Source organism: Melopsittacus undulatus, chromosome 3 (assembly GCF_012275295.1).
Source record: "Melopsittacus undulatus isolate bMelUnd1 chromosome 3, bMelUnd1.mat.Z, whole genome shotgun sequence".
NCBI classification, from domain to species: Eukaryota; Metazoa; Chordata; class Aves; order Psittaciformes; family Psittaculidae; genus Melopsittacus; species Melopsittacus undulatus.
In genome coordinates, this window is record NC_047529.1 from 68,420,110 (window position 1) to 68,442,452 (window position 22,343).

General features: G+C 39.0%; 1 protein-coding gene across 5 annotated transcripts in view; it reads right to left on the bottom strand.

The window, feature by feature from the left end:
- Positions 1-22,343, bottom strand: part of ECHDC1 (ethylmalonyl-CoA decarboxylase 1) — a 41,359-nt gene that overhangs the window by 8,884 nt on the left and 10,132 nt on the right. For all 5 annotated transcript variants that reach the window (XM_031053987.2, XM_031053989.2, XM_031053986.2 and 2 more), the window contains 3 exons: positions 18,827-18,969; positions 13,880-13,932; positions 9,991-10,071 (listed from right to left, as the gene is read on the bottom strand). In XM_031053987.2, coding sequence (XP_030909847.2) covers positions 9,991-10,071; positions 13,880-13,932; positions 18,827-18,969 — 277 coding nt within the window. The remainder of the gene's footprint in view (positions 1-9,990; positions 10,072-13,879; positions 13,933-18,826; positions 18,970-22,343) is intronic.

Consider the following 22,343-nt stretch of genomic DNA (forward strand, 5'->3'; position numbering starts at 1 on the left):
CCTTTAAACAACCATTTATAGCATGGCTCAATCATGTTTTCGCACATGACCTGGAGTCAAATGGAATGCAGAAGAAAGAACAAAGTCGTATTTTCAATAAAGACAAAAAACGTGGTTAATGACAAAATTCTGAAAAGTAGGGTCCTGGATCAAAAAAACAGTAAGATGTAGCAACAAGAAAAGAGTTGAAGGCAGAGATGGAACACAGAGACGTCAGAACAGAAACTGCTAAACAGACGTGAGCCATTTTAGGAGGAATATGGTCTCCGAGAGTAAATAGGAGCTGAAGGTATGGATAACTCCACCATCTACTCCCCAAACACTGGGATATTCAATGGAAGATGAGCCTCCAAAAGCAACAGAGCCAAGTCAAAGAGGCTGCATGTTTACAGATTTCAAAGGAAGCCACTTCAGGGAAGAACCACAAAAATAATATTGTTGCTTAGAAAGAGATCCTTTGGATAACAGGAGTTAAATTGTAACAGGCAAATACAGAAATTTGCATTCCCCAAAACCCAGCATCTAATGAAGAGCAAAGTCTGCACTGAGAAAAATTAATAAAAGGCCAATCTGCAGCAAAAAGCAGCAGAGCACATGGTCTGTGATCTGGCAAGCCCCAGACTAAAAAGGGTGCAGACAAGACTGTGTAAGAATAACCAGAGAAGTGAAAAAAGGTTTATTTCTTAAGCACTTTCCTGATCAAAGGAAGAAGCTAAAAGAGGGCCAGACAGACTGTTAATCTGAGAGAGGGATTATGGAAGGAAAGAAACACAGGGAAATCAAACTACTGCTAACACACTGCACGGGGAGAAGGGCAGCCTTGAGACAAGGTAGATAGGACCTCCCATAAGTTTCCTGCAGGTGATACTTGCCATCAGACTGGCTGCCATACACACAGATGGCTCTTCCAACCTCATTCTAGACTAGAATTTCTCAGAAGTCAGCTACAGACAGTTTTACCCAGCAGACCTGCATTAGGGGTTTTAAATCTATTTTCTTACCTCAGGCTTGACACTTTCTCACCTGTGGCCCCACAGAAACCAGAGAGAGAAAAACACGCCATGAAAAGCTACATTTCTCCTTAAAGGGATAAATGAGGCTGAATATTGGAAATTACAGAAAGACCTTTTTCTGTAGCAGGAATGAAAAATCGAATTAGGTGACAGATCACAGGGCAAGAAATAGGGATCAAAAAAAGCATGGCTGATTAAAACTCCACAGCAGTATTAAAGGAAGTAAGATGAACTTTCCTCCCCCCATCACTTTGCAATAAACTGACAGAAAAGAAAATTATTTGGCCAAACTGCAAAGCAAATCTGCCCCATTTCCCAGGATGGCACTTCCTGGAGTCCATGTGCAATGTTCACAGGTAAATCTTGCAGCTCAGGGCACTATCCCCCACCAGTGGTGGTGGTGGTCAGCCCTATGTAAGGGAGCTGTGGGGATGGGGAGAGGGCTGGCCAAAGGCTCATGCAGCCCCCCATCACCACCATGCAAGGCATCACATGCTGCTTGCACACACAGAGCAGCCCCTTTGCAAGCTGTGATGTAGTACAAAAGCTGTTTGAGCCACACAGTGTTCCCTAATCCCCCCTCTCATGCTGCAGCATTCGAGTGAGCTGAGGAGATCCAGAAAACAACAGAAATATAAATTAAAAGTCTTTTCCCAACTGCAAAAGACACAGATTTTTACAATTCACAATTAGCAATAGTCCCCAGTCCCTGGTTGCTGCCTCAGATCTGTTTGACAACACCCTCTGTGCACACAGGGGGAAGGAGCAGCATGGCTTTACAAAGGCACACAAGACTCATACCACAGTTTAAGAGCACACAGAACCAAGAGAATAAAACAGATAATTACACAGGGGAGCTGTTAATTCCCCTGAAGTGTGTAGTATAAACTCTGCATACAGCATGAATCACCAGAGCATAAAGCGGGAGTAAAACCCAATTGTTAAAAATGACTAGATTCCTCCTTTCTCCCCACAGCTGTACAAAAGCAATCCATAGGGTACCACTCCATTTCTCCTTCCCTGCGAATGACCAATGTCTTAGTAACTCTCCTCCTCTTTTAATTCCCAGCTCTGACCTTTTTTGTATTAGCCTGGTGTCTGTGGGTCTCAGTCCCAGACACGCTCCTCTACCATACAGTCATTTTCAGAGTAATTCTCATCTAACAGAGCAGTTGGGTCTTACCCACAAAGCAGGTTTTAGCTATTCTTCACAGGCTGCCAAAACCTCAATACACAAGTGAGTGAACGCCAAAATAATGCTCACATAAAAATTACTCATGCATCTAAAATGTTACAGGAGTCTTTCCTTCCAAAAAAGGAACTACAGATATTTGGATTTAATTTAAGCAAACATCTTCAAGAACAGATATGCCTTTTAGACAAAAGCAAAAATTCTCATTATAAAAGATCCAGTGATATTTTACCAGATTCATCGATGAAAAATGAGGATTTGGAGGTAAAGGGGTTTGATAATAGAAATTTTTAGTCAAATCTGAATGTCGGTGTTCATCTAGAAATCAAAAAAAGGATATTGGAGCTTGTTTTCAAATTGAAAATACTATATTTTTTAAAATTACATACACATTTTGATGCAGCACATACATCCATGTTTTTAACTTTGGTTTCCCACATCTTCGTTTCTATCACATATATTTGGTCTTGATAAAGACCAAAGAAAACAGAACAAAATTCTCCTGGACCAAATTCAAGTCTCTTAAAGCAGGAACATTTCAGTCATATTCTCTGCTCATCTCTGCTGCCAATATGTAAAGGCGAGGGGTAGCTCCCCAACACTCTGGCTCAGAGCCTGGCATCTAAAATGTCAAAGAGGCAAAGATCACCCCACTCGCCTGAACTCAGCTGCCTGGAAAGGAACAGCATTTCTTGACATCAGCCCTAAGAGATGTAAGGCTTGAGTTGCTGTAATACTTTATGATGGATTTGATATATCATGTTTCTGCAACTCACAGCATTAAAGGATTTAAAATCTGTTGTAACATCACACTAAATAACAACCCTTCGCAAGACCTAGGCAGCAAGACATACTTTAGCATCTGCATGCAGTGCTACTTGCACATCCTACACAATTTCTGACTAAAGCAAGAAGAGATCATACACTTTTTTGAAATCACTGGTGATTAAATTATAATGAAATGTTGTCATTGTATCAGGTTGATAACCTCAAACAAAACATGCTGAAAGTTGTGGGTTTGGTTTTTTAAATCATCATGGGGCTGTGACCCAAGTTTTCATTTTTCCAGATATGATGCATGAATTCAGAGCTTTTTTTTTTTTTTGGGGGGGGGGGGAGGGGAGATGAGGGCACAGTGACTTATCTCATAAAAGGCATAAATGGGATGGAGAATTTAACATTAAAAGTCTACATTAAAACAGTAACTTAGCTTCTTCACCTCTCTACTTTTTAATATAGCTCATTAGTTACACTGACAGGGAACTACAGCCAGCCTCACAGCACTAACTGATGGTATGTTCAGACTAGCTGGACAATAAACAGGCTCATTTTCAGCAAACTGTAACAGATTCTCCACAAATATGCCTAAAAGTGTGACCTATTATCACTAAAAGTATCATTTCCCTGGTATCATTCTGTTTACAGCCTTTCTCTTTCGCACACACAAAACCACACTAATTGAAATTATTGACTTTTCCTCGGTCGATATATTTGCTTTTTGTTTATGAACACATCAGCACAAAAAAACAACTGGAGGATAATACCTAGCAACAGACCATAGATAGAGTAGAAGTTCTTACACATACAACAGTTTAAGCAAAATAGGAATTTATTTAATGTAAGAATTTATAATTTGATTTATTCTTATGGTGACTGCTGAGTTACAGCAGTAGCAATTCATTGCTTACTAACTACAGAATCCAGGAAGAAGCAGGAAGCTAAGGCTACCAAGGCTTATAGATTCTGACAGTCTTATTTCACAGGGAAGAGGAACACAAAGGTCCAACCTCCAGGGCTCTTCACTAAGACATTGAGTTGCTTAGGGTTAGAGGGGAAAAAAAACCACTAAAAGGCTGGGGGCGTGTGTGAAAGGGAAGACTGGAAGTTGCAGTTGTGAAGGCAATATTTACCATGAAAGTAGGTTGAGATCCACACCTTGCAAAAACCCAGGGAGACTGAGTAACTTGGGGAACATTTTGTAATTTCAATAAACAGTAACTCTGATGTGGATGATTACCCTCTAGTTATCTACAACATTAACTGTATTGTTACCTGGAACAATGAAGAAAGGACTAGTTCTCCTTTTCATAGTAGCACAGAAGAGGAATGAGAAAATGAGATAGACAACAAGGACTCTGGAAGACATACTCTAGAAGCTGATCAAATGCAAAGTTAGGCACTTAAAAGCTGTGGCTTCGGCGGAAACTGAGGCTACCTAGAGCTGTCACCTTTTAGAGGCTGAGTTCCTCCTTTGCTCTAGCCGTACTATATCTATCTCTTTACAAACCACTTTAACTCACTGTAAGGACAGGAAACATGCAGGCTTTCTGTTACTTCCTAGTGAGATGTTCAACTCATACAGGCATACTTTACTAGTGCTTGGCAAACCAGAGGTCAGCAGTGAGCTGGGAATGGGCAGCAGGGATACTCTTCTCAAGCACGAAAGTGAGTTGTTCAGGCAGTCCATCCCTCTTATGGAGCCACAGCTCAATACAATCCCACCTCAGAATTGGCACACTGGAATAGGTAAGTGCTTCTCAGACTTCACTTTAACCAATTTGTGGAGCTGTTTGATTATATATATATATATATATATTTAAAAGACTATTTTGGTGGTGAAGATCAGCGATAGAGCATCCATGTGATGGCAGTTTATCTCAACTGGGGATTAGTCCCTTCACAGGTGCAAGCATAATGGACAATTTCAGTGCATTTGTACTGTCCCTAAACTAACTCTCCTTTAAACTTGAATGCTTTCCTACAGTGTACTGACAGCTCAGAGTCTCAGCAAGAATCAGCATGGGTCCAGCTCTGCATTCCCTAAAATCTGTCTTATCTAAGTTTTCCATTATCTTTGTTTATCATTCCTGTGCAGCACAGAATCAGCTGCAGACAGATTGTTCAACAGAAAGGACATAAGATTGCATGGTAGAAGTGGTCTAAAATGTAGACACATGCTGATAACAAAAATCTCATTCACCTAGGATAAGATGGTTTGGCCTCCCAAAGGAAAAAAACCTAACTTAGAATGAAAATCCCTACAAAAAGACAACCCCAGAAAAAAAAACATCAACTCCAATTCAGGCTATGTTGCTCTTATTTACATTTCCAGTAAATCGAACAGTGGTATATTTGAATTGTGGACTACATACAAATTCCTCTGCCTGGAAGACTGTGAACCCATTAAATTCAAACCCAAATGAAAACTGGTAATAAAGAAAAAAAACCAAACCAGGCCATAAAAAGAAACCAAAAAATACAAGCTCTCAAGTCCATTTCTAGCACTGCTGTGATTACTTAAGCAGATGTTGAGTGTGCTAGGTCGAAAATAAGAACAGCCTTCTTAAAGGCAGGCAATGTGAAACTTTTAAAACTATAACCCACCTCTGAAAATTCGTTAGAAAATTGTACTAACAAAACTCCCAGGGCTCTAAAAATGTGAAGTGGTGCATGACTGCAATGGAATTCTAAAACTGCCAACTGATTTGAAGGAAGTTTTACATGCATACACACACATATATACAGAGAGGAAAATTTCTTATAGCTAAAGTGATCTACGGCATATAGCAAACACCTGAAGCTGAGAGAACCCACTCTCAGATTCAGCTGCTGATTCTTTTCTGAAGACATTCAGCAATGTTACAGAGTCACATCTAATGAAAAGTGCTTTGTCAGCCTGGAATTTGCAAGAACTCATGAATATGTGAACCCCATCCTGTTACATTCATATCATGCTCTGTCCAGTGAAAAGAGCTACTATGTACTGAGGCACCCTTATTTCAAACAGCAGCATCTTGTGTGCCTAAAAACTCTTCCTGATAAACTAAAAGCCCTGTATGCCTTGCATATTTCCAAAGAAGCTAGTGTTTTGTGCTCTGACACTCTGAAACCTAATCCCATAAGGAAAAGCTTACTGTAAAATAGTAAGGTGTTTCCAGGTTCTCCCCCACTCTTTTTTTGTTGTTGCTGAAAGGATCAACAAATGAGCAGTCAGTCATAGTGAGCCTAGATCCATTCTATGTAGTGGTTATAGTATCTTCTACTCCTCTCATTTCATATAAATTACACTTAACGCACTAAACATACTCTTGTAAATAAACACAAGTCACAACAAGAACACACCCCCCCAAAAGCTATTCGACAGCAGTGAATTTCATTGTATCTCTTATGCATTTTATGGAACAAGCCTAAGACCTTAAAATGAAATACTAAGCATGCATACATATTTCACAAAAAAAAATACAGAAAACATCCAATTAAAATACACCAAGGCCAATCTGATAAATGCAGTGTTATTAGCATAAGCTTCTTCCCTTGTTAAAAGCTTGATTCTGCCATTCCTACAGACACAGGGCAGAAGACTGATCAGAAAGCAAATACCTCTTTAAATCAATGGCGCTTTTTATGAAGTAGGATACTGCTCAGCACTAACAAGAGTAATGAAATGGGCTTTTTGTTATTTAACTGTGCAATATTAACTACAGCTGAAGAAATAGGAGATTTATTTATTTTGAAGAAAAAAAAAAAGGAAAAGGATAATACTGCTGCCTCTACCTGTGAGCTCTTTTTGAGGTCAGTAGTCATAGAAATGGGTAGCTTTCCATCTTTTCACTCTCATCCTCTGCCTGGAGATGTCACCTTTTAAACTAGATTCCCATGGTAGTGACACACCTCTATTTTAACTCCAGTAGCATTAGGAAGCAAAAAAAGGGTAGTGGGGAAGAGACTGTATTTTTCAGCAGCACTCAGATACAATGGAAGTCCATTTGCCAAGTGTCATAGGACCAAATTTTCAAGTTGCAGATGTATCTAAAAGACTTACACAGACACTGCCTCAGGGAGTTTTCTCAAAGCCATCAATGTGAAATAGAAGACAAAACGGCTCAGAATCAAAGTTAGTCTTCCTGGCTATTGGCTGGTAGTTCACTGCAGCTACTGTCCTCAGAGATTACTGTGATCTACTAATTGCACAACTGGATTCATTACCAAACCATCTCTCCCCCATATCTGTTAGTTTATTGCCCAATAACCCACTACAGTTGTCCAAATTCCTTAACAAATCCTGCCAAGTCAGTTCTCCTTAATTTCATGCATTGTGTAAGTACAAGATACACTTCAAGTTTCTGCATACAGGGAACTCAGAATAGGTATTTCATTTCAATTATTTGTAAAATTGCATCACTGATTCATTTGTGCATGTCACTGAAATGGCTGCAGTGTCATGAAGAACCACAACATACACGTATTTGGTAGAAGAACCCACAAGCCATCTTCACAGTCTAAGGGAGAATATTCAGCTGTGGCATACTGAAAAAAGCCTAAGCTTAATGAAACTGTACTAAAAAAGCTCAATGTCCAAACAAGTTTCACACCTGCATGGTTTTACATTATTCAGCTTTACAGAAATACTTGAGATAAGTTATTACAGTGTCAGAAGTCATATCTTCCCAGTATTCATATCAGAAAAAGTCTGAAAGGATTTTAATTACCTTGCCCTTCTCTGGACAATAATTTCACCCACCACCACCCCAGTCACATGTTTATAATCTTTATGAGGATGTTCTTACAGAAAGTCATGCTGCAACAATCCATAAAGCAGCTAAGATTCAATAAGATGTTCTGAGAAGACCTCTTCCCCCAGATCAAAGGTGAAGCAACCTAAGAGGCTTTCACTTTTCATCATTGCTCTTATGTCAGCAATAAATCTGCCAGAGTTCATGCAAGCCCTCCCTAATCCAATTTTAAATGAGCTGTCTTAAACCAGAGTAACAGACAATTAACCACAAGAACTGCCTCTGGTAGAACAGATCAGTAATATCTTAAACCAACTCAGCTATTTTAAAATCAGGTTTGTCTACACCTCTGCTTTAGCAGAGATGTGCAACATGCTGCCAGGGCACATTTCAGAGAAGATAAATAAGCCATTTGGTTCCAATGAGTCACTTCAACAATATCTGTATAGTTAATGTAGTATAAACTGTCAAAGATAAAAATAAGAAAATATTTTAGGCCAATACCAAGAAGTTTGGTATTTTACACTGTAACTATGAAAAACAGAAATGGACTCGAAAATTTAGAATTAAAACCAGCCACAACTCACTTTGTTCTTAATAAAATAAAATATCCAAACAATTGATTCAAGGAAGAAAACAAACCTCTCTGATTTCTGTTCTGAAGTTCCTCTTTTGGCATCAAGAGAATCAGGGAAGAATCCCTCTTCCATTAATATCCACTCACAGTCCCCCCAAAAAACACATTTTGTCCGCCAGTATTAAAATTCTCAAATAATTGGAGCAACAACAGCAACAGCAGCACAGATTATGTTTCTCTATCTTGTTGCTGTTATTAACTAAGTCCCATTTGCTCCTCCTGAATTGCTATTATTTAGTTGCACTGGATGGGTGTGTTAGTAATCAAAGATGCATCAACAGCTGTAGCTATAATGAAAATTATGGCAGTACATCAGAGGAACTGCAGCTGCTCAATTCATGCAAATAAGAGCTACTTGACAGCGACTATAATTATACACTATGTCAAACAGCATAACTGAAGTAAAAGTAGAGACTATGTATTTTAGAAAACCAAAAGATTCCCACTTCATTATGTTCACATCCCCTAAAATCCTATTAAGGGATAACAAGATTCTCTTTTTGTCAACGGACTCACAGGTACAGAAAGGTCTACTAAGTCTCCCAGGTGCATTCTCCTGTCAGTGCCACAGCTGTCAAACACAGTACCTCTCTGCGTGTTTACCAGGCATTTATAATACAGATTGTACTCAGAGGCAAAGTCAGAGCTGGGGTTTCAGATGTGTAGATATGAAGAAAGATCTGGCCACGTCTAGTTTCAAAGTAAAGGAAGATTGCTTCTAAGTGGCTCAGACAACACAGATACCATCTCCTCTATCTGAAGCCTGTTCCTGACTCCTGGAACAGCCCTGTAATATCCTAGTTTACTTTGCTTCACATTACTTTTGTGTAAGTACTTTCAGCTTGTCCTGGACAACTTATTTCTCACTTCAGGCACCAAGGCTATCTTAAAGAGCACATTTCCTTCTCTTGCATAAAAACTTCACTAAAACCTCATTTTCAGAAAGGCTGCACACAGTGCTTATCCTGTTACACCTGCAGGCTGTTTGCACATTAGCAACTGTTTAAGTAAAGTGACATTTTATTGTTTCAGTTTCTTCCAGTTTCTATTCTGCATTCAGACTCTTTAATTAAAGCGCTCTGGTTTTTGCTAGTTGCTGGCAAATCCCTGCACCTGCATGGAAAAAGAGTAGGAACAAAACCTCATTTTATTTCCTCTGCACCTTGAACTCGCTTGAAAAACTGCACAGCACAAAGTTATGTTACAAATAATAAACCTAGAACACAAAATACCAGAGTAATGGAGAGGCTTATGCATTTATTTTTACTTATGTCAGCCACATAAAGACATAAGGGGGTATACAATTTTGTACTCCTCTTACCTCTCACTCAGGGGTGAGAGGTTGGACCTACTTGGCATATAACACAGCTAGCTGCTAAAGCTCCTTACTGCTTTTGTTTTACACAGTGGTTCAAACTGTATAACTTGGCAATAGATACTCTTTCCTCTGCACTATCAGCAAACTCAAGCTTCCTTTTTCCCTGTGAAGTCTGCTGACAAAACCCAGTTCCAAATGCCTTGGCATTCAGGAACATAAATCCTGGTAAAAGTGGTACCTCAAGCTCCCCACATTTCATAGATACAGTCATTAAACCTATGGTCCAACATGGCAACTACTCAAATTGGTGATATTACCTGAAATCACATGCCGTGGTAAGTTCTGCTCCTCCTCCAATAGCTTTTCCTTGGACTAGTGCAACACTGATCAAAGGCAATCTACACAAGAGAGTTTTGCAAGCAAAATTCATGCTTTTAGTCTTTTACAAATGACAAAAGAATTCAAGCAAACCATCTCTATTGTAAAAGTTCAGAAAAATATACTGTTCAAATTTACTTAAAGAACAACATCTTTGTGGCTAAGCAGCACAATACCAATTCTAGTTATGCCAAAATAATTCTTCTGTAATTGATATGGAATCCCAAAATGAAACAGTGAGACAGATGTATTAAATAGAATCAAAGTAAAGAAGATCAAGTACGGTGTTATGAAAAATACTTACTATAGTTTATACCAAAAAATACTATCTGCAAGAAGGAGTGACAGGACAGCAACACAAGACGCTAAGCCAGTACACTATAGAAAATAGTAGAAAGGGACACAAAGAACTGTAGGGCTGGGTTATCTAAAAATAATGAGATTTAGCATGACATCTTCAGAAATTTCTTTAAACCGCACTACCATTTCAGTCATCAACAAAACTTTTCTTTTGGAGGACAAAACCATCCTTTGAGGATAGCAGCAATATGTTACCTTTGATGGTGTTGTATTTAATCATGTGCAAGGTAATTCAAAGGACAGAAGGAGACCAGCGTAGTTAAACAAGGAACTGCTGGGCAAACTCAAGTGGAAAAGGAGAATCTATGGATTATGGAAGGAGGGGCTGGCCACTTGGGAGGAATATAGGGCAGTTGTTAGAGGATGTAGGGAGGCAATTAGGACAACTAAGGCCTCCTTGGAACTTAATCTTGCTAGTCAGGCTAAGGACAATACAAAGGGCTTCTTCAAATACATAGCAAATAAAACTAACACAAGAGGCAATATAGGCCCACTGTTGAATGAGGTGGGTGCCCTGGAGACAGAGGATATAAAGAAGGCAGAGGTGCTGAATGCCTCCTTTGCCTCTGTCTTTACTCCTGCAGCCTCTCCACGGGCGCCCCAGATTCCTATAGCCCCAGAAGGAGTCAGGACAAAGGAGGAGTTTGCTTTGGTAGATGAGGATTGCGTTAGGGATCAGCTATGCAATCTGGACATCTATAAATTGATGGGTCTGGATGGAATGCACCCATGGGTGCTGAGGGAGCTGGTGGAGGTCATTGCTAGGCCACTCTCCATCATCTTTGGTAAATCGTGGGAAACAGGAGAGGTGCCTGAGGATTGGAGGATGGCAAATGTCAGGGCAGTCTATAAGAAGGGCAAGGAGGACCCGGGTAATTATAGACCAGTCAGCCTTACCTCCGTCCCTGGAAAGGTGATGGAACAACTTATTCTTGACTCCATCTCTAGGCATATCAGCAATGAGGGGGTCATTAAGAACAGCCAACATGGTTTTACCAGGGGGAAGTCATGTTTGACCAACCTTATAGCCTTCTATGAGGAAGTGACTAGGTGGAGGGATGATGGTAGAGCGGTAGATGTGGTTTTTCTTGATTTCAGTAAGGCATTTGATACTGTCTCCCACAGAATTCTCATAGATAAGCTAAGGAAGTGTGGGCTTGACGATCAGGTAGTGAGTTGGATCAAGAACTGGTTGAAAGGAAGAAGGCAGAGAGTTGTGGTCAATGGGGCAGAATCTAGCTGGAGGTCTGTGACTAGTGGAGTCCCTCAGGGGTCGGTGCTGGGACCAGTGCTGTTTAATATTTTCATCAACGACCTGGATGAGGGAACTGAGTGTACCCTCAGCAAGTTCGCTGATGACACTAAACTGGGAGGAGTGGCTGACACACCAGAAGGCTGTGTTGCCATTCAGCAAGACCTGGACAGGCTGGAGAGTTGGGCAGGGAGAAACTTGATGAAATTCAACAAGAGCAAGTGTAGAGTCTTGCATCTGGGGAAGAACAACCCCATGTACCAGTACAGGTTGGGGGTTGACCTGCTGGAAAGCAGTGAAGGGGAAAGGGACCTGGGGGTCCTGGTGGATAGGAGGATGACCATGAGCCAGCAATGTGCCCTTGTGGCCAAGAAGGCAAATGGCATCCTAGGGTGCATGAGAAAGGGTGTGGTTAGTAGGGTAAGAGAGGTTCTCCTCCCCCTCTACTCTGCCTTGGTGAGGCCGCATCTGGAATATTGCATCCAGTTCTGGGCCCCTCAGTTCAAGAAGGACAGGGAATTGCTTGAAAGAGTCCAGTGCAGAGCCACAAAGATGATTAAGAGAGTGGAACACCTCCCTTATGAGGAGAGGCTGAGGGAGCTGGGTCTCTTTAGCTTGGAGAAGAGGAGACTGAGGGGTGACCTCATCAGTGTTTACAAATATGTAAAGGGTTGGTGTCAGGATGATGGAGCTAGGCTTTTTTCAGTGATATCCAGTGGTAGGACAAGGGGCAATGGGTGTAAACTGGGGCATAGGAAGTTCCACGTTAACATCCGGAAGAACTTCTTTACTGTAAGAGTGACAGAGCACTGGAACAGGTTGCCCAGGGGGGGTTGTGGAGTCTCCTGCATTGGAGATATTCAAGGCCCGCCTGGACAAGTTCCTATGTGATGTACTCTAGGTTACCCTGCTCTTGCAGGGGGGTTGGACTAGATGATCTTTCAAGGTCCCTTCCAACCCTTGGGATTCTGTGATTCTGTGAAGGAAGAAAGAATATGTAGGAAGAACTACTTTCCCTACTGCCATTGCGTAATGAATAGTAATGAACAGTGACTGGCTTCAGATAAGCTAAATTCCTTAAGCAATTAAGACAATTGGTTAGTCCCAGAATTTGCATGCTGATACAGCTGTTTTGTTCACTTACCAGCTGCAGTACACTTCATACAATACATGGCACAAGTAAACCCACTGGAAGAGAGTAACCTCATTTTTAATGTGGACTGTGGGGAACCAGAATATATGGGTCCAAGTCCCCTACATCCACATACTGATCCTCTTCAGGATCATATCAGCCTCGGCTCTCCCTGAGGCAGACTGATCCCATCAACAATAAATGTCCCCAGACAGTAATTCAGTGCTCCCTCTGAACTGTAGCTTTAATGTACTCTAAGTCAAGCCTCCTGAGATAAGGGCTTAATCTTCATACATCTTGGTCCTCTTTGGTTTGCCCCGTGAATTCTGATTATACAGAGACCAATTTATACTAATGGATTCTAATCCTGAGAATTCCTTAAAAAACTACTACCATCAAGTTTCCAGTCTCCTGCACAGTTTTACAGAATAATGTTAATTCATAAGACTTTCTCATATAGATTATTTGAAAACAAAGAATATTTATCTTCAAAGAGCTCTGAGCAGCAAAAAAGACAAACTCTGCTACACATGGATTTAATAGAAATGTGATTTCTTAAGGGAAGCTAAATCTAAAGGAAAGGAAAAAGTGTTTTTCAGGAGTACCAGATGGTAGAACTGAATACATTCCTCTTACGAAGTGGGAAGATTAAATAAATATATTAAATAAATGTTACCTGCGTAGGCTGCATGAGCTGGCCCTGGTTGTTTTTTTAAGAGCTACTGATTTCCACTGAGTTACAGAATACAGCTTTAGAAATACTGAAGGCCTAGATTTGCTTAACTTTATGTATATCGTTACCCTCCACATATAAACCTATAGGGTTTTTTTTCTGTTGCAATCTCTGGAAAGTCTATGAAGTTACTTATTAATTAAGTTATTAACTATTAAGTTGCAAAATGTCAAGGCCTAATTTAAATCCATACATACCTACCTGACTAACGTGTAAATACAAGGTCTGGGATTCAAAAATTACATACTTGAAACTATGTATTTAAATTTAAACATCATATTAAAGAGTTCGCCAGCATGGATTCCAATAATTATAATTACTTCATAAAGAAGGGCAAATAAAATATATTACCTCATAAGTCTGGTTAAGGTGTTTTGCATAAACATGCACATATTCATCCCATCCTACAAAGAATAGGAAATTAAAAAACGTTAATTGACTCTGATGTGGTTAATCTTGCCTGAATTCCAGCCCAACCCCACCATGTACAAACAGAAAACCTAGTCTAAATCAGGCTAGAAAAAAAAATCAGAACTCAATTTATAGGGATTTCAGTTATAATTAAGCCACAGTTAAAACAATTGTCATAGTGAATTCCTATTATGTGAAAATTTACATAATTTCCTCTTCTTACTCCCAGTTAAACACCCATAAAGCTGAGCTTTGAAAGTCTGTGTAGGACTACAGAGCTTTGTATACCTTTTAGTGTTCCAAATCCAAAGAGTTTTAGACAATATACAATTTATCAAGTTCCAACTTCATTTTTTATAGTCTGGAATAAAAGCATTTCAGAAAAAACAAACATGAACCCAAACCAAAACAGAAAACAGAAAGAAGATTCTTCTTATTTCGCTCCTCTATGTTTTACGTCAGCTTGCAAACAATACTGAATAGGCTAGAATTGTTCTCTTCTAGTACAAGAACTAATTGGTTTCAAATAAAACCAGTTGCTGTATTTTTTCCTACAACATGCAGTTAAACAGTGACACACTTTGAAGCAACGCATTACAACCTATATCAATTCAAGAATAACTAGATATAGTCACGACAGAAAAACTGACAAAAGGTTATTAAATACGAGGTAACACCTTTGGCTCTAGAAGTCTTAGTCACAGATTGCTGGGTCTAAGAGAGTATTTTCAAGCAAAATAATTCTCTATCTCCCTTCCGTGTTTTTATACCCTTTCTCAGACTTCTAGTATAAACCAGGAACTTGACAAATGACTGGGCTAAACGACCCAGTATGACCATGTTCTTATACATACTGAACTACACATGTGCCATTTAATCCAGATTAAATATATATACATATATATATAAGTGTGTATATATATATATATATATATATATATATATGTGTATATAACCTCCATCCCCGTTTGCTTTCCCTGATGATCTGTCAGGAGGAGAAGCATTAATGCCCTATCTATGCTTCCATATCGAGAGACTCAAGCTCCCCGGGTTCACTTACATCAGTTTTACCTGTCAGCCCAAGTGTAAGTCCTGTGTGTGTTTGGACACTGTAGAAGTAAAACCTTCCAGTAAATACCAATTTCAGCATTTCTTTCAAAAAAAAAACAAATGAAAACTTCAAAACCCCCAACTGAAAAAAAACACTGCCCCCCCTCCCCTCCCCTTGATTATTGGTAGCAAGAAAAGGAAGAGAGAAACATCTCTATTGACATTTATTGACCTCTAAAACACTTTTACAGGGGTTGTTAAGGTAAAGAATATGTTTTAGGTAAAAGCCCCTGACTCATACTTCAGTGAAAGAAAAAATATGCAGTAAGTCTTCAGTACATCATGGAATAGGACCTTGAAATAATAGTAAGTCAACTTCAACTGATTTATTGTCATCAGTCATGTGTTCCCAAGACCTACTCTGCCTAATGCCAACCAGCAATATGATGTCCAGGGACAGATTTCCGGCAGACTGAAGCTGCCATAACTGTCACTACCCAGGAACCAGTGAATTCAGTTTCATTACATTAAAGGCCTGCTTGAAAATCCTAGCACACACTGATTTACAGAGAGGCTTTTAGTTATCACTGTAGCTATCTCCTACAACCATGAGGACTAGTAGCAATATTTTCATTCCAAAGAACAATCAAATACTCCATGACAGCTGTCTTAACAACTGAGTTTAAAACCCACACAAACATACAAGGTATCAGCTCTTCGACATGGACATGTGCAATTCCCATACTATAACCATGAGGATGAAGCTGCAAAAAAGCTCTTCAGAGAAAATAATTTTTCATTTCATCACATCAGAGTCCTTGCATTCAAATTGGCCATCTCAATTCATACCAAAATCCAAAATGGTAATTAAAGATTAATGCCAGAACAGACCAGCTTGATAAATGCATTTATAACTGAACAAACAAAAAGAAAGATCTTCATATGCTCATGTGGCAGAGAGATTACTGTGTATTGCATGGGAAAAATGCCGGTACAGAAAGCACTCTGAAAAAAATAAATCACAATTACTTGAGCTCTTGCCAACATACCCTTCAAACCTTCCTGATAAGAAAAGTATTTCATCTGAATAAGAGAGGTGTTTACTAGAGTCTAGTGGAATAATCACATTTTCAGTTCTAATACCATCCTTGGAGTAAGAAGAAATTTAATAAGCAGAAAGTGAGGTAAAATACAGTATGCACTACATTTGGAAGAAAAGGATTAATAGTTTGCACTGGGGCTAGGGGAAGCAGGGAACAAGAAAGTCACCTTCATATAAAGTAGAAAACTGTATTTCTGGTTCTTTTTGCTGCAAGAGCTTAGAGTCCATTTTTACTGCAGACAGAACAGCATTTCCAGACCATCTCCAACTGCTCAGAAGGCCACCCTCTGTGGCTTCCTGCTCAGGAAATCCTAGGCCTTCTAGACCCAGGAAAGTGAAATTTGCCTGTATGACTCTTGTTTCTCAGCTGTCCTTTCAGGAGCCTCTCCTGCTTTTCAGCTAGATAGCTTTTCAAGTCTCACTCCAGAAAGAGGTTATTGCTCTTGCGAGCCAGGCTTAGAAGATAGAAAGAAATATATATATATTTAAAAAATAAAAAGTCCACTATTAATTTGCCTTCTGTGATTTGGTCACATAATGTTAGCACTCACCAAAGAAAATCAGGCAGAGCACCTGGGTTTGTTTTAGGGTTAGGAACAACTGAATATGGGAGAAGGAGGATGAAGAGGAAGAGGATGAAGAGGAAGAGGAGGACGAAGAACCACTAGGGGGCATGAAAATCCTTCAGCATCCTTGGCCATTATTCGGCCTTTCCTTTATTCTCTGCCTTGGCCATTATTCCCTGCCTTTACAGGGAAGGGCAAACTATTGCAGATTATGAAAAATACAATCTTCCCTCAAACAACTGCTTGAATAAAATAAAGGTGCTTTCTGTAATTACTAAAAGCCATGGGCTAAAGTAGCCTTGCATAAAAATAACAGAAAAGAGTAACAGTTCAAGCACAACGCTATTAACTTGTGGTTTTGGTTTTAGGTGGGTTTTTTGCCTTAGGGATGTCTGTGAACAGAAAACTTAACCTAATGCTCTTTTAACCTGAAACCAAACAAAACTCTCTCAACTGAAGCAAGTTAAAGAACAGTGTTCTGTAGGACTAACGGACAGCAAATGCTATTCTTTATTCTATGAAAATTTTATTTAATAAAGATCACTAAATTCCACCAAACAGATGTTTCGAGTTGGCTAGTATAAGTAAACTTTCAGCTCAGGATAAATAGTTTAAACTCTCCTAAGAAAATAGAAAGCAACAATGTTTAACTATTCTTGGAACATTTTTGTTGGCTCTTACACTCTCAGTACTAGCATGAGATTTGAATTCTTTGAAAAGAATTTTCAACAAAGTTATTATTAATACCTATACACTTCATTCTGCCCAGTACATCTGTTAAGGACCCTAATCCTTACAAGACCCCTCTCTGCTACTGCAGTGGCTCCAAGTAATTTGAGTAAACATACAGACAGAACACCAAATGTCAAAAAGAGTATGGAAGCAGAATCACTGAGAGTTACTGAATGCAGAAGTCTGAAAGGAAGCCTAGATTGCAGATAAGAATTGGCCCCGTGCTTGACTGCAGCTCCTTTCTGTTACTATAATTCTAAAATAAGCTGAAAACTTCAGATTAAAAAAAAAAGAACAAACAAAGCAACAAAACCATAAACACACAAAAAAAAACCCTAAACAAAAACAACCAAAAAACCCAAAACAATACAAAACCAAAATCACAGATGCATTTATAATTCTTAAATGACCAGTACTTATATAGAATCCAAATGAAAACTCCCCAAAACCATTTATGTCTATAAAGCATATTATCTCCACATTAAGAAAAGCATCCCTCTTATGATGTTCCACAAAAGAAACAAAGCCTCCTATACCTTCTGAAAACTGGACCATTTCATTTATTTTATTAGATCATAAATACTTAAGACATTGTGGCTTTTACGATATTTAGTTTCATCAACAGAATCAAATCATCACCAAAGGCAAAATACCAGATTAATCAGTTTTTGAGTTGGCGTTCTTACTGGAATGTTCAATTAAATGTTTGAGTTTTGTGTTTAAATCCTGACACTGGTCACAGAAATGCACCAGGATGCCAATTTCCACAATCGCAAACCAGGACGTAAGAGCAGCACAAGAGGACATCTTCCCCTGCTGTTGATAAAGTCTTATTTCAGATGTTGCCATAAAAAGAACTGCAGCACATGTCAAAGTTGTCAAGATGGGTGGCATGAGTGAAAAATTGCCATCAAATCCTGACCTCTTCAACCCCACAGTAACACATATAACACACCTGACTAAACTACAGCACAAGAATTGCATCTCTCCTTCCATTTTATGCAGGTCCAAGCACAGTTTTGACAAAATTGAAACCTTTCTGTAACAGCAGTCATGCTACTTAAATTTGGTTTTGACTTAAGAATATATGAGAAATGATTATTTGTATCTGCAGCTAAAGGTCAAACTACTGAAGCACAGCTTATCTGATGTGTAAATTCACCATACGCTGCTCTGAGAAACTGAAATGACATCTTTGAAAGAAAAGGCTAAAAAGAATATATAATGTAGGAACTCAGAGTTATGAATCAATTACCATAACACTTATGCCATGGCTTAGAAGGGCTGCCAGCATTTTTCCAACCATTAAAAGCTCTGTTCTGTGATTTGCATGTAAAATTGCAGCAGCAGCATAGCACAACACCTCTTTCTGAAAAGGATCTCAGAATATCAGAAAGCTTATTTTTCTCAAAAATTTTACTTTGTATCACTACTTGCCTGGAACTTGGACATGGCTTTGACAACATTCAAATCAGATCCTGAGCAAAAGGTGTTTCCTGCACCGTAGATGATAAGGCCTTTGCCATCTTTCCAGTTTTCCAGTTCTGTTACCTTCTCCTGAAGTTCCAGCATCATAGTACCTGTCACAAGAGAGGAGAAGCAAAATGTTTAACAGGAAATTTTTATCACCATTTTGGCTTATGTTACATTTTTTCCACCATCAAAACCAAGTTATTATTAATAAGTGATGGGCTTATAAACAAAAGGGAAAGCACGCAAGCACTGACATACATTTTTTTTCAAGGATGTACTTCCCAAAATTCTGAAATACATATGAACTTATATGTATCCATCGGTAATTGTCCATGTTCATTTTGTTGTTACTGCCATTTCACTCTGCCCAAAGAACTGGCAGAGTACAGAAAAGAATCATGTGTAAGGTGGGCTCAAGGTACAACCAGTCCTAATAAAAGGCTAAGGAACAAATTATGTTAGAGGCCAAAGACATTTAGAAGTATCCATCCATAAGAAAATAAAGACATATTTGAAAACAGGTGCAAAGCATCTTTTATCTTTTAAAAAGAAAAAAAGAGATCTGTCTAAAACATCTTTTGATTCCCTCTCTCGTACCTTTCCAGAAAGCCTCTCTTTACAAAGTATACCATAGGCTCCAAATACATGGATTGTACAGTACTAGCTTTTTATTTCTAGCTTAAACATAACATTTTTGTATGTTCACTTAAGTACCCTTTCTGACATGGATCTTTACAGATTCCTGTTTCTAGCTCATCCTAGACTGTAGCATATTCCACACCAACTGAGCTTGCCCAGCATTCACTTAAAGCTCTTCCTCTCTGAATGCCTATGACTCTATTCAGTTATGCTAAGAGGAAACATTTACAGAAACTAATTTCAGAAACAGGCTACATACAGATGACACTGTCAGCTTTACACTCCTTTGACAAGAATTTAGATGGACAGGCCTACCTTCTTCAGACAGAAACATACTTCAGATCAGTATCCTGAAGGACTCTTTCCTTTTCTGCCAAGAGTGTTTTTTGACCCTATGCCTGCATGCACAGAATTCAACCTGTTCTGAAATTGCCTGTTAGCAGCCATCCTCACATGGGAGATTTTTTTTTCCTTTGTGTTTGTTTTCCTTACAGTTCTTTATGAAGAAAGCTTCCCAGCACCAGGTCAAGAGTAAATGTTCAGTCAAGTACTTCCACCTTAAGCTTGGTCTCAGCCACTGAAATAGCACATTCTGACAAAGTTCCTGAGGAGGGCAATAATTAAGTGGATATCACATATTACATACCAGAATGACATTGGTTTGTGTTTTTTTCCCACTGTCAGGTCCATACTATGATCCTCTAACAAATTCCAGCACTTTAACCAGTTCCTTTTCCTCCTGTATTTATAATTTGGACATGATTTTTGTGTGATCACTTTAAATTCCATTCCTCTGTTCCAAATAATAATCTTCTTGCAAGCAAGCTCTTCTAATTTGTAGTCATCTGACAATTTTTGCAGTTCTCCTTCTATTTCACATCCAAGCTATGAATGAAAATACTGAGCAGAACTAGACCTAGAAAAGGTTTTTGTGGGTCTTCAATTGATGCACTTTCCCAGCCTGACAGTATACTCAACAATAACTTTTCTGCAAATGCTGCTGTTTAAAAAGGTGTGCAAGAACCCTGTGGATTGCATATTTCCCAGGTTTTCTTTCTTACAAGAAAGGTATTTGAGCTGGCACCCAAGATTTGCCAAAATCAAGATACAGCACAACCACTGTTGGTGACGCTTTTAACAGTCAAAGCAGTGAGGTACTGAAGAGTCTTTCCACAGAGTATTATGAACCAAAAATCTAGTCAACTGAAAAATTGAGTTCATAAAAAGGTACCATATGAGGCAGTTACATGCAACAGCAGGAGACAAGAGATAAGAGGACCTGTCCCACCCTCCTGGGAAAGGATCCCTTCCATTTACAGACAATGCTGAACTATTATTTTGCCAATAGATCCAACAGTCCATCATGTTTGATGTAATGAGGAGGACACAATACTACAGCAAATCCTCATTCTGACAGTCTTGGTCCTTCAGTATTTAATACCAGTAAGTTTGTGCTCTTCACAGCACTAAACCTACTTGGAATTTGTTTGCATCTTATATAATCTGAGAATAAATGTGTTAAAGTCAAGTCTGGAAAATAAAATTATCACCATTATTACCTAATTCCTGCAGGCTAGCTTCCTTCTTTTTTAAATTAAGTTCAACTTTAGCTAAGCAAAAGGCTGGGCTGCTGAAATTGGTTCCACCAGGCTTAAACTGACCTGATTAGCATTTGTTTCCAAAGAGACCATTTCAAACAGGTGGCTATCAGATTCTAATTAAGAAGAGAAAAAAGGCATAACAACAAGGCATAACAACCTCCACATTGCCCATTAGCAATTTGCCAACAATTTTGTTCTGCTTTTGGTTCTGTGAGTTGCTCAAGCTTAGAATAAACATAATTCCTTCAATATAAAAAGCTGCTGTGTAAAGTAAATACCTTGCAAATAGGATTTCTCTCAACAGCTTAATGATGTTTTGCAGCTTTCTAAAGGAAGCGTACATTTATATATACATTCACATCTGCCACTATCCAGAAGCTTTGAAACACAGAATTAACAGAACAGAATTTATTTGAGGGGGTAATCTACAGGCTCTGGCTGATGAAGTTCTGCTGGGGCAATTCAGGGGTTGCACATCCCATCCTTTTTCATACTTCCACCCCAGTGGCCAAGTGGCCAACATGATTTTGCATCTACTCTCCTGTAGCAACAAAAGAGGTTGCAGAGGTGCATTTTAGAAAGAAGCAGTAATCTCTTGAACTGCTATAGCAAGATTTTTCACAGCTAATTTTTGTGTCTATTACCTAGCAAAATGGAGTACTGCTCTCTACAGGGCTCTACATACTACTGTAAAACATAACTGCCTGATGCCATGGTTCATTTGCTACATGCTAATCAGGGTCTGCACCAGAGAAAGAATTATTAATTTCCTCACAGTTTTATATAGCTCTTCTTTGCTACCAGAGCATCTAATTCACATACACCAGTATGTTAGTTTCACAGCAGTCCTATAAGGAGAAATGGAATTATTTTACAGACCTCTAAGATATAGAAAAAATATTTGCTAGCTTGGGTACCCAACATGAGATGTGTGATATGATTTCAGTACATTAACATTATATAGCTCTTAACATAGTCAAAGCACAGGTACCAGCAGCCTAAATAGCAGTGGTAACTGCTCAGCACTTCTACAAATCAGTTGAGCTCCTTCTGCCAAGCACTGAGAAAACAGAGTACATAGCTGTAATTTTCTGTAGAAGTTTAGTTTAAGCAATTTGACTTGTGTTACATTTGATCTGAATAACACACTGGGCTTCCACAACAAAATAAGCTAAGAGCACACAGTCTAAAAGCTGTACATTGCGCAGCTCCGTTTCAACTGAAAGATAAAACCCAAGGTG